The sequence below is a fragment of the Bidens hawaiensis genome, unplaced genomic scaffold, assembly GCF_021521415.1.
Source record: "Bidens hawaiensis isolate Kalapana, Puna unplaced genomic scaffold, B.hawaiensis_p1.1 tig00014463_1, whole genome shotgun sequence".
Lineage (NCBI taxonomy): Eukaryota > Viridiplantae > Streptophyta > Magnoliopsida > Asterales > Asteraceae > Bidens > Bidens hawaiensis.
The window spans coordinates 108,039-129,662 of NW_027492258.1; the positions used below are offsets into that span (position 1 = coordinate 108,039).

Consider the following 21,624-nt stretch of genomic DNA (forward strand, 5'->3'; position numbering starts at 1 on the left):
TAAAGACATACACAATCCTAAAACTAATATAGAATATTGGCCCTACAATCTCCCTCTAGGATTGTGTATGTCCAGAAACCTTCAACAATTTCTTTGCTTCGTCTTTATTTCTAGAAATCTAGTAGTTGTCTTGATCCAAGAGCTTGAACGAGATTGGATCTTGACAATTCTTTATTTTCCAATCTTGAAGACTTGAACTTCAATCTTATTTCCTGGGAAGAATCGGCAACGGCAAATTTTAGAAACATCAGATGCGGTAGGCTCGACATTTAATTTTCTTTTGTTGACTTTCTTGTGCCGGCTTGTTTCTTTGCTTTGTCCTTCGACTGATCTTAGACACGATCAGTTCATTTTTGGGTTCAACCGCCAACTGTCACTTTCTCGTTTTCTTTTAAGCGCTTCAGCATCGACAACTTCAGTCTGCGCAGCCCAGGACACTTGATCTTGATCTACATGTCCATGTACTGCTGCACAAAACTTAGAGCGAATAAGATTCATTCACAGATCCTCTCGAGGGTCAAAGAAGAATTTTCTTTTTCAAAACATGCCCTTAGTTTGAAGTATTTACAGAATAACACTGAAATTTTATTTTATCTTGAATTTTCATAAAATATCAATTTCAGTCCCTTAACTTGTAATGATTTATTTAAGTTCCAGGTTTCCAACGAACTTTGCATAAACGACCTTGATAACAAAACACATGATTTGAATAAAACAAAGATTAATAAAATATGTACGAACTCATAAAAACTTAAAATCTTTTTGGAATTTTCATATATTATAATACTTCGAATATATATATATATACATAATATTTTGAAGTTGACACATAAAATAAAACAAGAAAAAAGAAAAAGATAAGAGTAAAGATGAATTTAATATTATATAACAATAATATTTACATAATTTTCTATTGACTTTATTATTTTTGCGAGAAAGATCACAACATGGATTCACATTGTCTATAATGTCCTAGATCACACTTCTATTTGGATATTATTATGCTAAGAACCCAAAGTCGATTGTAGATATATTGGTCCACTTTAAACTTAACAAGTATTTTGATTTCATCGTGATACGTTAAGGTACAATTTGGCACAATACTTGTGTGGTCCCCTGTTGATCCGACATGTTACAAACCCATCATACCTCGGGCATAGTTTGTGTTCATCAGTATCACCCCGAATTAACTCAGACCCCCTAATGATTGATCAAAACATTTTGAGCTTCGTAGAATTTTTGCAAACTTTTCTTTCAAACAATATGTAAAGGTTGAACCATGGACTTACTAGCCTTGTTTGGCTTATGCCTTCATATAAAATGTTTAGGACTTACTTGTTTGCCCCACGTTACGTGGTTCTAATATACCCCTTTTTGTTTGATAAAATTATCAACATTTTTGTTGTTGATTTTGAATACTTTTTGAGTATTTTGCAGTTTTTCTACCTTTTCAATAATTTTTTTATATGTTCTATTTGAAGCTAAAGCAAGAAATAATTTTTCATTGTGACCAATCACTAACGGCCTCGTGTATGACTGACTATTAGGATTTTTGCCTTCATTAATATGACTTATTTGGAGTCGGCAACCGCTTCATAAGAGTGTAACCAGTAGCATATGCAGATATTTAAGTTTATATCACTATGATACTTACTCATTTGTTAAGCCTATCTACACATCAATCAATGATTTTGTTGGCTTTACAAATGAGTAAGTATCATAGTGATATAAACTTAAATATCTGATGCTGCTATATTACTCATTTGTAGGTCCTGAAACCGGATCAAACAACAAAACAAACTAAGTACTAGTCGTTCTTGGATCAACCTCACAACTAGTTGGCGGAAACAACTAGTCGGACCGAGATCTCGGATCTTGTGTGTGTTGGTAAGGGAGGCCGAAAGTGAGAGGAGGGTTAGAGAGGTTTAGAGAGTTTGTGTTACTTGGAAGAAATTAAAATGCAAGGGTTGTATTCGCAAAGGTTGTGGAGAAATGGGTTAAGTAACCCTTTATATAGGGCCCCTATTTCTCCAACAATTACATTTTGTCCTTACAAAATAAACGTACTGAAGTACGTAATACACCGACTCTAAGCAAATATAAAGACATACGCAATCCTAAAACTAACATAGAATATTGGCCCTACACTCTGAACGTGTTCATGTCACTCTCTTAGACACACACACAATAATTGGAATGTATATATAAGCAGCATTTGAAGATAAGGTAGATATAGCATTCTTGATGCCTCTTCATCTTCAATGAATTAATAGGAATTACTCCGTATAAGTTAATGCATCAAAGATTCAAAGCTAATAACAAGTAACTGCTCAAATTCTATTATTTATAATACTAAAGACAAAATAGCAATAAATGATTAATTTTAATCAAATGTAACATCGGTGCCTATATTTGCAATTCATTTTTTAAATTGTTAAGATTATTTTTCATTTACTACATTTATCATTTTTAATTTTATAATATGTGTTTATTTAACATAATTCATAATTATATATATATAAACCCAAATTTTTATAAATAACGAAACTTAAAATTTATTAACATTAGTTTTAATAAAATGAATGAATTTTTTCTTATTCCAATATATTAACAAGTTTTTTTCTTTATATTATTCTTTATTTTTTGTAACAAAACCTCTATAATCTAAATCTTTATAAAAATAATTAATTCTTTTAACTTCCAGTTATGAAGTCGTTTGGCATATGGTACTGTTATTTTATTTCATTAAGTCTATTAGTTAGGTAATTGGGTTTTACATAACCTGTTGTTGGCTGGTTTTTAGGGTGTTTTTGGCTTTTTTTTGTTATTTTCTTTTTGTTTTTGTTTTTTACATAGAAATAGATTTTTGTGTGTATATATTTCAACTTCCAAGCAACCGGAAGGAAAAGAAATGAAGACAGCAGCGACGGTAATATTCATCCTCGACCGACGGCCTTCAACCAGACCCTAACTCTACCTTCAAAATATCGTTAGTTCTCTACATCTTTTCTCTCTGCGTAATTATCCACTTACGTCATCTAATAATATTATCCTTTGGTTACTTGTAAATTTGTCAGAAAAGAGTCATTCGATCTGCCACTAGATCGGTACGGAATTAATAATACCAACGCATCCGGACACGTCACTCACTTTGTCGATTCCAGTGGAGTTAAGCAAGTATGTTTACTCAGTTCATATCCTGAATTTGTGTAATTACATTCAATTTCTGTTCTTAATTAGGGCTACAACCACAATTAATAATTGGATATGAATGCTGACCTCATACCAGTTAGATTTGTTCGTTCGTTAAGGAAATGAACTTGTTCGTGATCGGTTCACAAATGTACACGAACAAATTTTTGTTTGATTTGGCTAACTATCCGGCTATGAAGTTTGTGCTTATGTTTATTTTAAAGATTCATGTGCATATGTTAGTTTTACTTGTAAATTATCACATAATACTTGTATATGTTTTTGTATTATAGTAAATAGTTTTGCTTAAATCTATATGATAAGATTAGAAAAGTCGTTAAAAAGTTATAAAAACCTCTAATGAACAAACATAAACGAACACATTATCAAACGTTCACGGACACAATTGAACGAACCTGGATTATTTTGGTATTCATTCATTTTAGTTAATTAAACGAAATTCCTTTTTCTTGTCCGTTCGTTTGTTAGACTATTAAACAAATGAACATAAACAAACTTCCCACCAAACAGTTCGTTTACAACCCTATGTGTGGTTAATAATTGTCTTACGACATTGAGGATGCATATTGTGCTCATATCAGTTAGATTTTGCTAAGGATAATTTATTGTTTACACCAGATTAGGGATTATAACTATGAGTATTATGTTATGTAACCTTTGAGCAGGTATCTATCCTGGTTCTGCAAAAGTACGAGCCTCCAATATTGGCATGTGCCATCAATGAAGTATTATCATCGTTAGCCGGAGAAGACACATCAACCATCCTTCATTAATCCTTCCATTTCTTGTAGACTCTTCAAAGCTTAAACTGGAGAGAAAAAAATCACCCGACGAACATATTTATGGCATCCAAATCGGTGCACAAACTGATACAATGCAAGCATTGGCTAGCAGACATGTAAAAGCACCCTCATCAATGCAGATTCATCATGAACCTTTGTCTTGTGCTCTTCAGTTGGTCCGTGTTTTGAAGACCGCTTCGTTTATTCTCATCGGTCAAAGCAGTCAGCTTAAAACTCGTGTGGATGACTTTGAGGTACTATTTTTAAATAAGTCGAAACGTATAGAATGCTAGTTATATATGTTTTGACCTTTGGTTTTCTTTTTGTAGATAATATGTGAGATAGGAAAATCGTTGGCTAGTGCGACATCTTTACAGTTTGTGAAAGATAAGGTGACATGGAATCCAACCAACGTGTTAAAAGAACATGAGAGTGAGCCATGGCGCGCTCTGTATGGCTAGAGTAAGGTTTTATTTCACACACTGATCAGATGGTCTGGTGCAGTCCATATATGTTTTCTGTACTATTGTAATCATAATTGAAAAACCAGACACGAGGTGCACGCTTTTGACGTTAGTGATCACTAGAATTCTGCAAGCATTAATGCCAAATGTACCATGTACTTAACAACCGAACTTAAACGATGCATACTTTGTTGGAGCTACGTCAATGGTGTCGGGTTTGACCGCCACCATTCATTTTCACATTTCATATAAAATGTATAGCCTGATCATTTGGATCAAACCAAACTTTTTTTAACGATTGAACCCATTGGTTATATGAAGAAAAAAGAAAGTTTGAACCAACTTTTTAACATAAATTTTAACTAAATAAAAAGGATATTGTTAAAAATTTACTAATCAACCAGCAGTCTTAATACTCTTATTTTCAATTTTAAAAGGCCCAGTGTTCCCAAAAAAAAAGGTGAATATCTTTGTTTGGAGTCTACTTATGAGTTTTGAATAGGTTACCTAATAAAGGGTTGGATGTTCGGTTCATAACGTGCCTGTTGTGTTCAAGACAAGTGGAAACTGTTCAACATTTATTTAACCGTTGTGGTGTAGTTGCATCTGTGGCTTAAGGTTCTTACATGAGCTCAATGAACCCTGAATATGTACACGTGCCAAAATAGGAAGTGTTGTGTACTAGAGGCTGTAGCCTGTAGCCACACTGGGATAACATATACAACAAACCTTTCATGTGCTCTATCAAATTTAAGGGCTAATTTCCATTGGAACCAAATTATTTGCACCTAAGAAACATTATCAGATTTGGGAACTTGAGTTTTTACAAAACTTTAAGTGTAGTATGTGTTACAAGGTTGTTCCTGGCCAATTTAAATGGTTAGCTAAGAGAGTATTGGTTCTTAATATAATTGAAATGCTAGACAGGGCGGACACCCTTCACCTATGCCGAATATATGCTCATATGGATCATCACTTGTTTTTTCGCAAACCAAATTTTTTATATATACGTTTATTGATAGAGCGTGTCAATTGGGTTGAAAATAGTGGAAGTCATAAAAATTAATACGATAATATTTTGGTAACAGCAAAATGTAATCGCACATCAACAAACAAAATGTGCAAACAGTGTGAATGATACCAACAACAAAATGCAACAACCTGACATCCTGACATTCAACAAACAAAACATGCAAATACTGTTAGTAATATTAATTTAAGAGACTAGAATAATATCATTGAATTTATAATACAATAGAGGGCTGCCCGGTATATATTGGAGATAAAGTAGGAACCCTAAGATCTAACTTGGCTCGTGGGCTTAACATAAATATATTCTATAATACTCCCATACAGTCGGGCGGTAGGAAATCGAATGCTCAGATAGAAAACAACTAAAATTATTTTGAAATGTAACGCCCCGAATGTCATAGGTTTTTATAAAATAAATACATGATATAAATTTTGTGACTAATTGTGTAAATAAGCCAATGGTAATTAAAGATATTGAACATTTTAAATATCCAGCTTTTTATACCAACTTAATTAAAAAAAAACCGTATATTTTTCTACTAATATTTTACAATCACAATGCATAAATACCTCTATGGATTCTCAAAAAAAAAAAAAAAAAAAAACAATGTTGGTGGAAGCAAAGAGATCACTAGGAGACTGTTCGAGAACAGATGGTTCCGGCTCGAGAGAAAGTGGTTTGAGGTTGACTCCGACATTTAATATGTAATTTTTCAAGAAGACTTAAGTTTGAATTATTTTTTTTTTTTTATTTGTAATGAAAGTTATATTTTTAATTTTGTTTAAAAAGTACACTTTGTATTTTATTTAAAATAATAAAAAAATAGTCTATGATAACTGAAAGATAAGCGCCGATACTAAAGGGGAGTTTCATGATTAATTCAATATAGCTGATAAATAAAAATGATATGTCAAGTGCATGATTGATGGATTCCTATCGATCTAGAGCGATACCACTAGCCCTAGTAGTAATGTTGGTGCCAATAACAATTTATTTGAAATAATTTAAGTCAGATTAAAATAATGTGCCAAACGAGCGGATCCATAAAGGTTTAATACAACAAAAAATGGTTTGAAAGTTGCTTAAGGTATAATTTAAATTATTACAAAGCACCTTCCCAAAATTAGTTATGGCTACAATTTGATAGTATTCTAGCTAGACTAATGTGTATATCATGTTCTAGAATCTAGACTATCAACGTGGAGTGTCACTATTTTACCACTAACTAGCTAGGGCTCGTAATTAAGCATCTGTATAAGACACAACTAAACATGTTAATATAAAAGAGTACACTACATAATCATGCAACTTTGTCAATTCATGCGTGGTAGAGGTCATGATTGTGTGTAGCTTAGTAAGGGCCGAAGGCCCCCCCCCCCCCCCCCCCCCCGCAACAATAGAAATTTACCTGTTATTCGCTCGAAAGTTTTATACGTTGTGTAAATTTACCCGTTTTCGATTGAAAATTTGAGTCCCCCCACCCCCCACCCTCATTTATGAATTTTTTAAATACATTTTGAGTCTGGCCCCTTCAACGTTCTCGTCCAAACTTTGTTATTGGTGTGTAGACAGCGAGCATAAACTTTGTGAGAGACTATGAGGTTATTTAGTATTGTCGTATGCCAGTTGTGATGGTAAACTTAAACTAGCACAACATGACTATTATATGCGGGTATTGCCACATGGTATATATGATTGGTTATTTGTTGAAAGACTTTTAAGTAACTTTTGTATCGTTAACCTTCATGAGGATTAAAGTTATCCATTTTTTTAAGTTATAAGACAATCAATGGATATATATTAAGTGACAGGTTAATTATTTCAGATGAATCTCAAATATAATAAAGGATAAAGTAAATACCGAGATTTTGGATGATATTCTAGTGGGAAACTTGTCTTAACACTTGTGTTAGGGAAGTAAATCTCAAATCATTTATGAATACTTGCACAATATAGTGAATCTACTTCACCATGTCACTCATAGTTGTTGATCATGGTTCACCAAATGTGTATGAAAGGTGTTCATAATTTTAAGTCCATAATCACCAAAACATTCAGGTGTTTTAAGTAATCGATAGTACAGGACTATTTTCATTAACGTATACAAACGAACAATATTTATATTTTCCACTCAACCATAATATCCTAATTCGAGTTGTAATATTAAATAGGAATATTGGTTTTTAATACTCTCAATCGTTGATTAATATCACTCCTAACTTTCACTTTGTCTCCCGCCACTCTTTCGTTAACTGAAGGCTAACGCCGTTAGTGAAGACGCCGACGTGGTTTTTTTAAAAAAAAAAAATTAATTGAGTCATATGAAGTGTCATGCCTAGTTGGAAATTACACTTTTTTTCTTTTGGAGTATTGGTTTATAATACTCTCAACTTTCTCTCGTTGGTAGATAACACTCTCAACTTTCAATTTGTCTCCCACTACTCCCAACTTTTAACCTATTTGTTTTTATCACTCCCGCCTTAAGTTTAGGCTAACGACGTTAACTGAGACGCTGACGTGGCTTTTACTCTGCTAATGTGTCAGCTTACGTGGCTTAACTGAGTCGCCAACATGGATTTCTTTTTTCTTTTTTTTTCATCACCTCTTCTTCTTCCAGATTCATAAGACCTAATAACCACCACCACCCACCTATACACCTCAATCTCCACCCCCACCACCCACCCACCCCTTTCCTTCAACCACCACATTAAAACAATTGTCGCAGCACCACCATCTACACTCGTGCAAAAAGGCTAAATTCTGCAATCGCCTTTCCCACGTTATCTCCATACTTACTCCTGGCCATTCACCATCGCATCACCTCACCTGAACTAGTGTTCTTGGACCTGATTTCGCATCTCCAACTACCACCGCAATTACCCACCTTTCTTCACCATAGCCACCATCTCTAGCAATTACAACCCCAATTTCCCAAATCCCAAATCCCAAATCAAACCCTAATTTCCTGAATGAAGAAAAAAATCAGAATCTCTACAAATTATGTGGTGCTTGGAAAAACAGGGGGAAGGAGAATAAATATAAAGAGCAACAAGGTAAAAGGGGCTGTTCAGGTTGCGAATCTTTGTAGATGTCGACAATGACGATGATTTACCTGACTAACCTATTCTTCTTAAAACCCTATTCCATGGCTATCTCACTGCCTGCTCCCACCACACACACACACACACACACACACACTTCCTCCAACCTAGATAGTGTATCAAGAGAGATGGTGAAAATAAATAAATGAAAAATTGGATTTTAATAATCCCAAACTTAATACAGTTGGCTAATAATAATCTCAACTTTGAAAGTAGCTGTCACTGGTCCCAACTTTCACACTGTTTATTTTCATTGGACCTTCGTTAAAAAAAACTTAACGACGTTATGTTTTTTTCCAAATTTCAAACTGATATTTTAGGGCTTTTGATCGGAAGAAGAATACGAGTCGATTGATGTAAAACTTACTTCCAAACGGTGGTCCAAACGACTAAAGGAAGCTTCAATTTCGGTGTTTAAACTTTTAATTAACAAAAATCAAGCTGTTTGAAGCGTCGTTTCAAGTTAAGTTTTACATCAATCGACTCGTATTATCATTCCGATCAAAAGCCCTAAAATATCAGTTTGAAATTTGGAAAAAAACATAACGTCGTTAAGTTTTTTTTAACGGAGGTCCAATGAAAATAAATAGTGTGAAAGTTGGGACCAGTGACAGCTACTTTTAAAGTTGGGATTATTATCAGCCAACTGCATTAAGTTGGGATTATTAAAATCCAATTTTCCTAAATAAATAGATGGTGGCGGTGGTTCAGGTGGAGGTGGTGGAGGTCGTTTAGATGGTGGCGGTGGTTCAAATCATAGAGCTGGTGGTGGTGTGGTTGTTTATTAGGGTGAGAGTGGGGTAGAACCGTAGAATATGGCTAGTTGGATTTTTGGAATTTAGAAATTTAAAAAGAATTACACATAAGCTTGCCACGAAACAAAAAATATGCCATGTCAGCATCTCCACTAACGACGTTAGTTATCTTTTAACGAAAGAGTGACAAAAACAAATAGAGTGAAAGTTGAGAGTGACATATAACAAATCGAAAGTTGAGAGTAATATTAACCAGTTAGTGAAATTTGGGAGTACTAAAAACACTATCCCATTCTCTTTTTTATCAATCAAACATCATTTAAAATGAAAACTGGTCCAATAACTTCCATGCCTCTTGCTTGAGGAAGTTCTGCTGCTTCGAAATGAAAGTCTCAACGGCAATCTAAACTCTTTGTTACTGAGCTCCTCCACCGTCTCCGTTGACCTCTCGTCGCTGGAGTTCACTAAGAAACTGCTTCTCTCCGCCGTCACCGTCCGCTACAACTCACAATGAGGTTTAATCGAAATCCCGCGCTTTAATTTCTCAGATTTAGTCCTCCAGAATCTTTCTATTTGCCTCACCTCCTGCTTAATTGCCACTTCAATTGCAGTTTCTGTAACGGCGTCGTTTTCGGAATCATGTTCTTCGTTAGGCTTTTCTTCTCCGTACGTCTCCTCCGTTACTTCTGTTTTGATGACGTCATTATTATATTAATGTTCTTCATTTTTTAAATGATGTTTGATTGATAAAAAAAAAGAAAAAACAAGGTAATTTCCAAGTAGGCATGACACGTCATATGACTCAATTAAAATATTTAAAAAAAGCAACGTCAGCGTCTTCACTAACGGCGTTAGCCTTCAGTTAACGAGAGAGTGATAAAAACAAATAGGGTGAAAGTTGGGAGTGGCGGGAGACAAAGTGAAAGTTGGGAGTGATATTAACCAACGAGTGAAAGTTGCGAGTATTAAAAACCAATCTCCATAATACATATTTGTGTATACTTGTTTAGAGCCTTTGTGTAGTTACCTTAACGTTACTTTGGTTTCCAGTTGTCTGTCTTTACCTAATTAAAAGTACATAGGTCGAACATTGGATGGTGACTTTGTTTTTTGTGTTGCTTAGCTAGATCATTTTCGTTTTTATTATCAACCATGTTTAGAAATTATATTGAAGTGCTTTATTCTAATCAAATTAGTTAATAGTCTCTCAAACTTGTATCTACTTACCGATGATAAGTCACCGTTTTAAATTTTTAATATAAGACCCAAAGCAATCCATGATGTCATATTGATCAAAAGTAATATGTAAAAGTTGTTTACTTTTTACCACTTCAATTTTTCCCCCACCAATATGCAATGAATTATTTACTAAACATTTAATTTTAAGTCACGTTCTTTTTTAGTTTTTCAAGTAGACCACCAAATTTATAAATAACAACTTAAGAAGTTTTAGTTTTTTAAGTTAGGCCATCAAATTTATAAATGACAACTTAAAAGTTTTAGTTTTTTAAGTCTGGCCACCAAAGGTTTTAAGTTTAACACATCCTATTTAACATGAAATTTTAGCATATTAACTTTGGTCACCAAAGTTTTATACTTTTACACATCAAGAATTTTCATAGTTTAACTTTGGCAACAAAGCTATTAGACTTCAAGCTTAGAACCATAAACTTTTAATATAAAACTTTTTAGACTTTTAATTTTGGCCACAAAAATTTTAGACTTTTAATGTAACGAACCGAACCTATACCGACAATGTTTCCGTTGTGTCCACTCCGCAACGCACGAGTTTAAGGGGTTTTTGGCGAGCTAGCCAACGATTGCGTTAGAGTTCCATTATGAACAAGTTTGAGTTATCGCAACGCGCAGAGTCTCTAACTTGTATTTATTAACCGATGATGAGCCACCGTTTACTAATTCATGATGGCATTGATCTGAGTTATATTTAGAAGTATAAATTCTTCATTATATGTTTACTTTCACCACTTCATTTTCCACCTAATCATATGCAATGAATTATTTGATAAAAATTCTTATTTTAAAAAATATTCTATACTTGTACCATTAAAAAATATGAGTTGTCATTTTCATTCTTGAGGTTTGGTATATTACGGTACAAAAACTATTTCTTTTGCAGTTGGACCCTTATGATTTCTGAATATTGTCATTTTCATCTATTTCACTACCTTGTTAATTTTTTTACGTTACGTTTGTGGTATTTATGTCCTTTATTTTCATTAGTCAAATTGGCCAACTTAATACTCATGTGGATGACTTTGAGGTAATATTCTCAAAGAAGCAAAACGCATATAATGTTAGTTATTAGGTAGGGGTGAGCAGAAAACCAAAAATACCGAACCGAAACCGAATTAACCGAAAAAACCGAACCGAAGCATTAACCGACGGTTTTTTTTTTGTTTTTCTGAAAAACCGAAATTTCGGTTTCGGTTCGGTTACCCATTTCAAAAATACCGAAAAAACCGAACCGAACCGATTAACTTTAAATATTAAATAAATAATTTAAATGATTGTTAAATATATTTATACTAAGCCATATGCGACAACAACCGAAACAAATTAGGAGTTTGTTTGTTCAATAGATTTGTAAGAGAAATTAGAGTTTGTGAAATTAATAGTAAATGTTAATATGTATTTTTGTACATAGGAACTAGTCGCATAAAACAATTAATATAACAAAAAAAACAAAACAAAAAAAAAACGAATATAACCGAACCGAAACCGAAAAATCAAAAACCGAAAAACCGAAAAAACCGAAACCGAACGGTTTGTATATATGAAAAAAACCGAATTTTCGGTTTCGGTTTCACCCAAAAACCGAACCGAACCGTGCTCAGCCTATTATTAGGTGACATGGAACCTAACCAATGAGTTAAAAGAACATGAGAGTGAGCCATGGCGCGCTCTTAGGGATGAGTTTTATTTCCCTTAATATATGTAATCCGTAATCGTATCTGCATATTTGGTATAAGTATCGTCCAAAATAAAGAAATTCGATATCTGGTTCTTACAGGTACGCGTATGGACATGAGTATTTTGGTACTTGGTGCATTTTTGATAATTGATATTATTGTTTAAATGTGGATACCATACTGATATCCGTACCAATTTAATCAGTTTGGTATCCGTCACGTACCGGTACCCGAGCCGATTTACCTTATTTGTTACTTGTACCAGTAACAATACCATGCTCATTAGATATTTGAAAAAATAAATAATAACAAACTGGAACGAAAGCAATATCATACCTACATACCCATACTCAGTACTACGATATTTTATACTCACTTTTACTACATTGTTAAAGTAAAGTTTCTTTTCAGACCCTAATCTAAGATGCTCTGGTATTAAAATGAAGGTTTCTTTTCATGCTATTCATATATTCTGGTGCAGTCCTATCACACCTCAAATCATGGCCTAGACGTATGACACGTATGTTGGTAACATAATTATAATTTAATAAAAATTAGAGGTTTACAACGAAAATAATAATAATAATAATTACATTATATTTAGTGGTTTCCAAAAGACGAGGTATAAAATTCTCGACAAAGTTTGTAAAAGAAATATTTACTTGTTTTATATTATTATTACATATTTTATAGATTTTAACAAAACAAATTATATCCGAGCCATCAGATAACAAAGCACTTCAAGCATTCTAAGCTCCTAATCTTGGTTACCTGCAAAATGTTTAGAAAAAACGTTAGCAACACATGCTGGTGAATAAGCTGACGCATAAAATATTTTCTTTACTTGATTACCCCTCGAGACATAACTTAAGTCCGACCCATCGTGGCTAAGGAATAATCAAGCTTTAAAAACAAAACACAATTATAAACTTAAGTTATACACAAGACAACCTATCAAACACCGCAGCGTTCGACATTACTTAGGTACCATACGTATACACATGATCACCCTCACTTGGACGTAACTCAGGTCCGGCCCATCGTGGCGGAGGCTCATGACCAGGTGTGGCGCGGTGTGCCCACCGACTTTTTACCACATGTGTAAGGATCCAAACAAACGTACACGACAACCTGAGGGGTAGCGATTACTTTTGTTTATAATGTTTTAGAGATACGTAATATCATGTAATCAATTTGTTTGACACGTTTAATATAAGTTTATAAAGTTGGGCGTATTCACCTTTTCAAAGGATCAACTTCAATACATTGATCGGTCTTTTCATTTATTTGCTATCTCGCACCTATAGTACGAGGATAACCTTTTATTAATACCAAATCTTTAATCGAGCTCAAGACCCTTTAGCTTTAAAATCTCAATTCAAATCTACCCGTTTTTTACACCCATAATCAATCAAAATGTGTACTAGGCTGCCAAAAATGTTTCCGTCGGGCCATCGGTTTTTCCACGTTTTTCAAACTTTGTTTTTTCCCGCACTAATTATAAAGCGTTCTTCCTTTCAACACTCCAGTACTCCACTCACACACAAAACTGAACCCTAGATCTCCAATCCCCAATTAGTTCTACCTCAAATCCATCCAATTGCCATCAATAACTGCCACATCTCCACCTAATTACACAGATGCCGTCACCGGCTGCCGTGGAAGACCACTCCAACACCAAAACGGAGGACGAAACAACGGCGTTTCATAAGAAACGATCTCGGCGCGTGAGCTTTGCGGAGAATACTTTCGTTCATATATTTCACCGTGATGAAGAGCTGGAAACACCTCAGGTACCTAAGCCACATAATTCACCATTTCAGGACCTAGGGTTTGGTGAAAAGGATAGTGACTCCAAGCAGTTTTCGGCTACCGATGATGACGATGACGATGCGAATGAGTTCGGACCGAATCGACCGTTTTTTCGCGTCGCCGCGTCTCCGTCTTCGGCCGGTAGCACAATCTCTGCTGCCTCTAATGATGGCAAGTGTTTCTGATTCTAGTAATATTGTTTGAACTTGGTTGTTTAATTAATGTTAATGCTTATAATATAAATTATGCAAACACTGCACAATAATTGGATTGGATGCTGTCATGCTGCTAGGGGTACAAACGAGCCGAGCCCGGGTTGTTTTATTAGCAATAATAATAACATCCCTCCAAAGAAATAATTCAAATTATTTCAAATCCACAATCTGTAACTTATGATTCTATTTTTGAATAGTTTTGAATAGGTTTATTCAATCTTTAATGTAGCTGAATTGTAGCTTGTAACTGATTTCATTTTCTTGTATTTATACCCTTTGATTGTTAATATCAAAATCATCTTTGGCTGATCTTTTCATATGGTATCAGCCAGGCCTTCCTTTCTCCACTTCTAATTCCAGCAGCATAATAATATCCCTGGCCCGTTCTAATTTTCTAGCCACCACAACACACCTACAAAATGCCAACACAAAACAACAGTGACTCGTCCACCATCTCTCACCTTCCCCTCACCTTCCCCTCTCATCTTCCCACATACATGAGTACACATTCTTCTTTTGCAACTTACACCCAAAACTCCCCAAAACAATGGCACAACATAAACCCAGCACCTGCTTGTCTTTTTTTAGAGAAGTGCCAATTTTGTTTCAAACAAGGACACTCCTTGACATCATGTTATGTATTCAAGAAACGATTCCCTCAAGTTACACTCCCACCATTTCCACGACATGGATCAACAAAACCACAAGCTCACCTGATGGAAGCTTCAACAAGTTCATCCAACCCTACTTGGCTTTTTGATAGTGGTGCGTCTCATCACATCACTAACGACCTAAACACACTCTCACTTCATACACCTTACAACGGTACCGATGAACTTGTCATCGGCGATGGTTCTTCACTAACTATCACTCATGTTGGTTCTTTAAGGATTAATTTTCATAATACTTCTGTCCTTTGCGTTTCTTCTATATCCAAAAACATTATCTCTATTTCACAATTATGTATTGATAATAACATATTATTTCAATTTTTTTCTTCCAACTTTCTTATCAAGGTGATACGACTCCATCTTATCAGTGGGTCGACCCATATGGGTCCACAGGGTCTCGGGTCCGTTACTTTAATCTAGTCAACCAGGAGCAAAAGTTTAGGGCTGAATTAGTGGCAAGTTGACTGTTGACCATTGATTGTCAAAGGCTGAATGCTAGGAGGCATTAACTACCAAATTTTGTTTTAAGTATTCCATCTTTGTTCTAGTTTCTATGTCTTGCTTATTTTGATTATCAAGTTCATCTTGTAATTGAAGACTTACCATCTCGAATTGGTTAAATCGGAGACTAGCCCCTCTCGACTTGGCCGACTATCTTTTTATTTCAATAAAATAAATATTTCAATTTTTGGGTTCTATCACAAGGACTCCCACTTCAATCAAATTTTACTTCAGGGAACGGCCACTCGTGGTATCTATGAACTTCGTTCTATATCACCACCATTTGTTTTTCATATCCAACAAAATAAGTCCATTTCATGGCATTATCGCCTTGGACATCCACATTCTCAAGTTTTACAATTTCTAGCTTCCATTATTCCTTCTATTAAAAACTCAAAAAATAATTGCAATGCTTGTTGCATTAATAAAAGTCACAAGCTTCCATTCCATGTTTCATCTCTTTCTTCTACCCAACCATTACAATTGATTCTTTCAAATGTTTGGACATCTCCCATAACAATTTTTGATGGCTTTAAATACTATATTATATTTGTAGATCTTTTTCTAAATATATTTGGATTTATCCGTTAAAGCACAAATTCGACTCTCTCACCACTTTCATTAGATTTCAACGTCTTGTTGAAAACTATTTTCAATTAAAAATTAAATAACTATTCTCCGACAAAGGAGGAGAATGCATTATGTTTTTGGAGGGATATTATTATTGCTAACAGTTTTGACTTACAAGAGCTCGAGCTTAGCTCGTTTATGTTTTATTTATTAATTCATATACATGTTTAGTTATTTTTATATATTTTGAGAAAATCTTAACGAGCCTAAACTTGGCTCAAGGTTGTGTGCAGTACCTAAGGGGTGTAAACGATCCGAGCTGCTCGCAAGCTACTCGAGATTGGCTCGTTGATAGGCTTGGTCGATCCGAGCTTAAACGAGGCTGAGCCCGAGCCTAAAAGTAAGTTCGTTTAATAAATGAGCCCGAGCCTAAGCTTCACTGATCTAGCTCGAGCCGGATCGCGAGCCTATCATTAAAATAATTTATATGATATAATTATATATATAGGGTTTGTATCAAATACAAATGAAATTAACGTGCTAAATGTGAGAATCAAGTAGAGTAATTATATATACAAGTAGAGTAATAATGTAATTACATTATAGAGTAATTATGTAATTACTCTATGATGTAATTACATAATTACTCTACTTGTATATATAATTACTCTATTTGATTCTCACGTTTAGCACGCTAATTTCATTTGTACGTTAACCTTCCCCTATATATATATATATGTTTAATAAAAATAACTAATATGTTATATATAAAATTATAATTGAAAAAAATACATGTAAATAACTATAAATATATAAAAATTAATTAACAAATATTAAACGAGTCGAGCTCGAGTCTGAAAAACTACTCACGAGACGAGCTTGAGCTTTAGAAATAGAGATCAAAATGAGTCGAGCTCGATCTCGAGCTCTGCATAAGTTAAATGAGATGAGCTCGGGCTTGGCTCGGCTTGTTTGCACCCTTTGTACCTTAAACGAGCCAAAGCTTGGCTTGAGCTCGACTGTGAAGTGTGAAATTAATACATAGTACTATAGTAGTCTAAAAGAGTGTAAACTTAAAAATACGCAAGGCTCGTTGATAGGGATGCGTTGAGTGGATCAAGCTCCAAGAATAATTAGATTAGAGACCTGTAGAGAGGGTTAACCTCCAAGAACATAGATGAAGAAGAAGACTAGTTGTTCCATTAATTTTCTGCCTATTTCATTCAACACATAAACAAACTTTTTAGAGCATTCTCAATCCGTTCCCTAAAATGTGAGGGAGATTTGTAAATTATATGGAATGGTTATGAGTGGTTGTAAGTAGAGGAGAGATAAAATGTTATATGGGAAAGTTAAATTTGGGGATTCGCTGTACAAACCGTATAATTTTTTAATATTTTTTGAAAGTGATTGTGAGTAGAAGAGAGAGAAAATATAGTGATAAAGGTATTAAATGTATTATTTAATTAAATATGAGAGAGAAAATGCAGTGATTTTTAGTGTCATTTATATGATATATATGGATATACGGTAGGGAATGGGCTGGGAATGCTCTTATAGGCTTACAATTACCAGAGCTAAACAAACAGAAATTACGTAACAAAAAAAACTAATAACCCCACTAACTAGGAAAATAACGAACTAAGATCATGGAAATAAACGAGTTCAGGCTCGACAACTAAACGAGGTTTATTCGAGGCTCGAGCTCGATAAGGCTCGGTTTGTTTTGAACTTCTTATCGACCCGATCTCGAGTAGCTTGCGAGCAGCTCTGCTCGTTTGCATCCCTACATGCTGCTTTGTATATTATTTTTTAATTCACAAATTTAGAATTTTGCTAACTGTTATTTTTCAACTATATCACCCATATTGCAGAAGATAATTTTTTCGGTCCTGTATCAACAAGATTTATTAGGAGAGATTTTCTAGACTCTGCTGGTTCAGATGATAATGATAACTATGATCAAACATTGGATTCAACTGCATTTTCAATGCATTTTCAAAGCCTTGCCAGATCGGATTCGTTTGTGGAGAAAACCCCTACTCCAAATTCTGTTCCTTCAGATACAAGAAGCCACATGCAACTGACCCTAGTAAATAAGGTGGATTCTCGTCCTACTAGCGCAGGTTCTCCATCAAATGATATGAGTCTTGTTGAAACATATCATGATAAGTATGACTATGGGAGCTTATTTCCTGTTTTGGATCCACTCTCGGCAGAAGACCAAAATGAAAAAGGGTCTGACTTTATGGATTTTAGTTATAATCAAAATAATAGAAGGCCAGGCTTTATGAATCATGAGGAGCATAATGAAGATGTTTCTGTTAAACATAATGAAATGCTTGTTGTAGCAGTTAATGGATCTAAGCCCCTTCTCACCGGGGCTTCTAAACCACCGACTCCTAATCATACTAATATGGCTCATCAATTTAATGGTGTAATAGAAAAGGAATTTAGTTCTCCTTCGGTAGGGTTAATATCCCATTTAACCGGTACGCCAAATCACATGCTTTTAAATGGTGTTGGCTCATTTAAGTCTCCAGGAACCGTGACTCCTTCCAATAATCAAACAAGTTTTATTCAAAGAGTTAGTGTTTCTTCTCTACAAAAAAGCATGTCTAAACTTAGAAGTCTAGAAGCTTCTCTCTTTTCTACCGCTTTGATTGCTAAACTTGAAGACTCAAGCTCTAGATCTTTAGTTGGTCTCTCTAAGATGGGTACTTTGTTGGAAAAAGAAGGCACACCTACAAAAATGGATAATAATAAGACCATAACTCATGAGGGAAGAGAAAGTTCTAGCCCATTAAATGTTGCCAGTTCCAACATAGAAGAAATGATACAGGACAGTGATGTGCACAACAATTCAGGAACAAAGGAGGACTTAACAAACTTATCAAAAGATATACAACATGATAACATAAAATTAGTTTTAAAAGAAAGTGATATTTCTATGGGACAAATGAATGCTTCTCTTGTAATAAATGGCAAGATGGATGAAAAATCTTGTCATAAGGTCAGTATTCTACTTTCTTTTTTTTCGCTAAAAGCTTAGTATATTTACTGAATATAATTTGACTCTTGTGTTACATTTCCTTCAGAATTTGGCAGATCAGTTGAACAACGAAAAGGTTGATTCTTTGATTGCAGAAAACGTACGGTCTGATGTCAGCCCAGCTGAGCGTAAAAGAAAAGCTGAACATGAAACTACCGACAAAATTGCTAAAATCAAAAGGTGTTCAAACTCTGATCTTGAAGTCCCAAATGCCAGTGAAACGTCAAGCAGTGGTCCTAATTTGGAACATTTGGCTCAGGTTTGGTTGCCAACTGCTAATTTCTGTTGTGTTATTGTTCATTAATTATCAGTGTTTATCTGACACTCTGTTATCCAGATTCATACAAGATTCTTTAAAGATACAAAACTTCTTCCACATTCAGTTGATAAGATGAACTTGCATGCGGTATAGTCTTTTATTTTTTATATCCTTTGCCACAACTATTGGCTAGCAAACTGTATCAAACTTTCTGTCTCTTAATATATTGTGCTGGTTGCTGTTTTTGCAGATTGATCGGATGATTGATATTCTAGGGCAGCTACAGAGATCAGAAACATATCAGCTTCTTTCTAGTGAATATCAATCTAAAGATAAAAGGTAATTTATTTTGAGGTCATCTATTCGTATATACATCTAATTATAGTTCCCAGTAGGAATATTCAAGATAAAAGGTAATTTACAAATCAATTCAAAGATTTTTTCATTCTATGTGTTGATTCCAATATTGTTTATAAAAAATTTGCAGAGCAGCAGAAATAAAATTGGTATTGTGCAAATTTGTGTATGAGCAAGCACAGTTGCAGCTAATGCATGTGAAACGAGAGAGGTTACTGGTACTGAATATTCCCAATTTCCCATCTATTTTTCTTAACAAACATTTTTTCTTTATTTTCAACTGTTTTATTTGTAGAAAAACATGCAATCACTGGCCTCTGGAATTCAAGAGGCTGAAGCATTAAAGTTGAACCATCCACTAGATGTTCGAGTTATTCGTCAGCAGCCTTTATCAGACAAGATTATGGAGACTCAAGTGGTAACTAAACCTTTTTAAATCTGTTTTTAGTCAGCCTTATATTGTGATCGCTAACTTTAAACAAAGGCTAGGTTGGTTTTTTTAATGTGTCGACTTTTACAGTGCCGCACAGACGACAAAGTGACTTCCATGATGCAGGAGAGCGAAGATATTAATAGAAGAATTTCCAACTTGACAAAATCTTTACACATATCGTGTAAGATAAAAGAAGATCTCAATCCTGCTGATACTATTGCATTTGCTAATAATTATTTGACGAAAAAAGCACGTTGTCAGATTATACGAAAGGATATGCAGGTTTCTGTATTTACTTGACTTACTACCTTATTTTATCATGTAAGATTATAACATGATATTTTTATTCTGATGATGTTTTTGTTTTCAATTTCTTATTTTTATTACAGCTTTGGACTATAGACGGACTGAAGAATAACAAAGACCATCATGATGTTGTTCTTAACTACCTTGACCTATTGTCTCAAAGGTACTTCGTAAGAACACAATTTTATTTTATTGTTATCATGATGTTAAATTTCATTTGTTGCTGATAACAGGATAACGGTTACTGCTGGTCCATGTTATTCCGTTTCTAATACATTGAATCAAAGAAATATACAAAAGGTAAAATCTTATATATATATATATATATATATATATATATATATATATATATATTTATGTTTATAATTTTTCATATGATTTGATTAACCTATATGTTGTTCACAAACGACCTTGTTGCGTTGTAGTATTTCAAAGATATGGATGCTTCAACGGCGTTCGGGTTTGTCTTTGATGCTGCATTATTACAGAAGCATGCCAGTACAAATTTGGCACATGAAACACAAGTAAGCATTTTAACTAGAATATGCAAAGTTCAAAGTAATTTTTTTAAAATTATTTCTTTTATAGATGACTACTTCTCTTTTGGGAAATTTGGTGGATGTGATGGAGGAGATTCAACTTGCAAGATTAGAGCTAAAGAATCTGATTTATGCAAGATTTCACACATCCTCAGGTAATATATGATTAAGAATGAGATTAAACTTTATTGATTTAAGCAAGATTTCATCATATGACATTCATTGCCTCATACAAAAAAGGGTTCTTAGTTTTACAACATTTGTTGACTTGCAGATGAACGCCTCAATTTGGAGCTCTATTTCTTTGATTCAAGCAGCCGAAAAAAGTCAACAGTAACTCTAAACACTTCATGTCTTAAAAGGTGCCTTGCATTTCATATATATTATTTGAACACTAAACTATGTATTTATTTTTTCCTTATTCTAACTTATTATTCAAACAGGGGTATCTACCCATCAGAGATTGTTGCATGCGAGATTAATTCATCCCAAGAAAAACTCTCAGCTGAGATTTCAAAAGCGGTTGAAGATCTCAGAGTGGGGTTTTCAAGGATTTTGCGGTTATGTAGATGCATATCACAGTTGGTGAGGCATCAAGATAAAATCATTCTTAATAAATAGTAAGTGTGTT

At 34.2% G+C, this 21,624-nt stretch overlaps 1 protein-coding gene and 1 pseudogene across 2 annotated transcripts; both read left to right on the plus strand.

Annotated features, from left to right (window-relative positions):
- Positions 1-2,945: 2,945 nt before the first annotated feature.
- LOC143546746 (uncharacterized) lies at positions 2,946-4,659 on the plus strand (annotated as a pseudogene). Its single transcript, XR_013137643.1, has 4 exons — positions 2,946-2,989; positions 3,078-3,177; positions 3,879-4,249; positions 4,325-4,659. The product of XR_013137643.1 is annotated as an uncharacterized LOC143546746 (transcript).
- Positions 4,660-17,607: 12,948 nt separating this feature from the next.
- LOC143546759 (uncharacterized) lies at positions 17,608-21,624 on the plus strand. The gene is made up of 13 exons (XM_077038349.1): positions 17,608-19,060; positions 19,146-19,358; positions 19,437-19,505; positions 19,609-19,697; positions 19,846-19,933; positions 20,011-20,133; positions 20,236-20,430; positions 20,538-20,617; positions 20,688-20,754; positions 20,880-20,978; positions 21,043-21,148; positions 21,268-21,355; positions 21,437-21,624. Exons 1-13 carry the CDS (start codon positions 18,038-18,040, stop codon positions 21,612-21,614), a joined length of 2,418 nt encoding a protein of 805 aa, XP_076894464.1. The 5' UTR covers positions 17,608-18,037; the 3' UTR covers positions 21,615-21,624.

Excerpts from the sequence above, each read along its gene's own strand:
- LOC143546759 (XM_077038349.1), top strand. The coding sequence starts at position 18,038 with ATGCATTTTCAAAGCCTTGCCAGATCGGATTCGTTTGTGGAGAAAACC. Across the intron at positions 19,061-19,145 it reads ATGAAAAATCTTGTCATAAG|AATTTGGCAGATCAGTTGAA; the intron begins GTCAGTATTCTA and ends CATTTCCTTCAG. Across the intron at positions 21,149-21,267 it reads AAGATTTCACACATCCTCAG|ATGAACGCCTCAATTTGGAG; the intron begins GTAATATATGAT and ends GTTGACTTGCAG.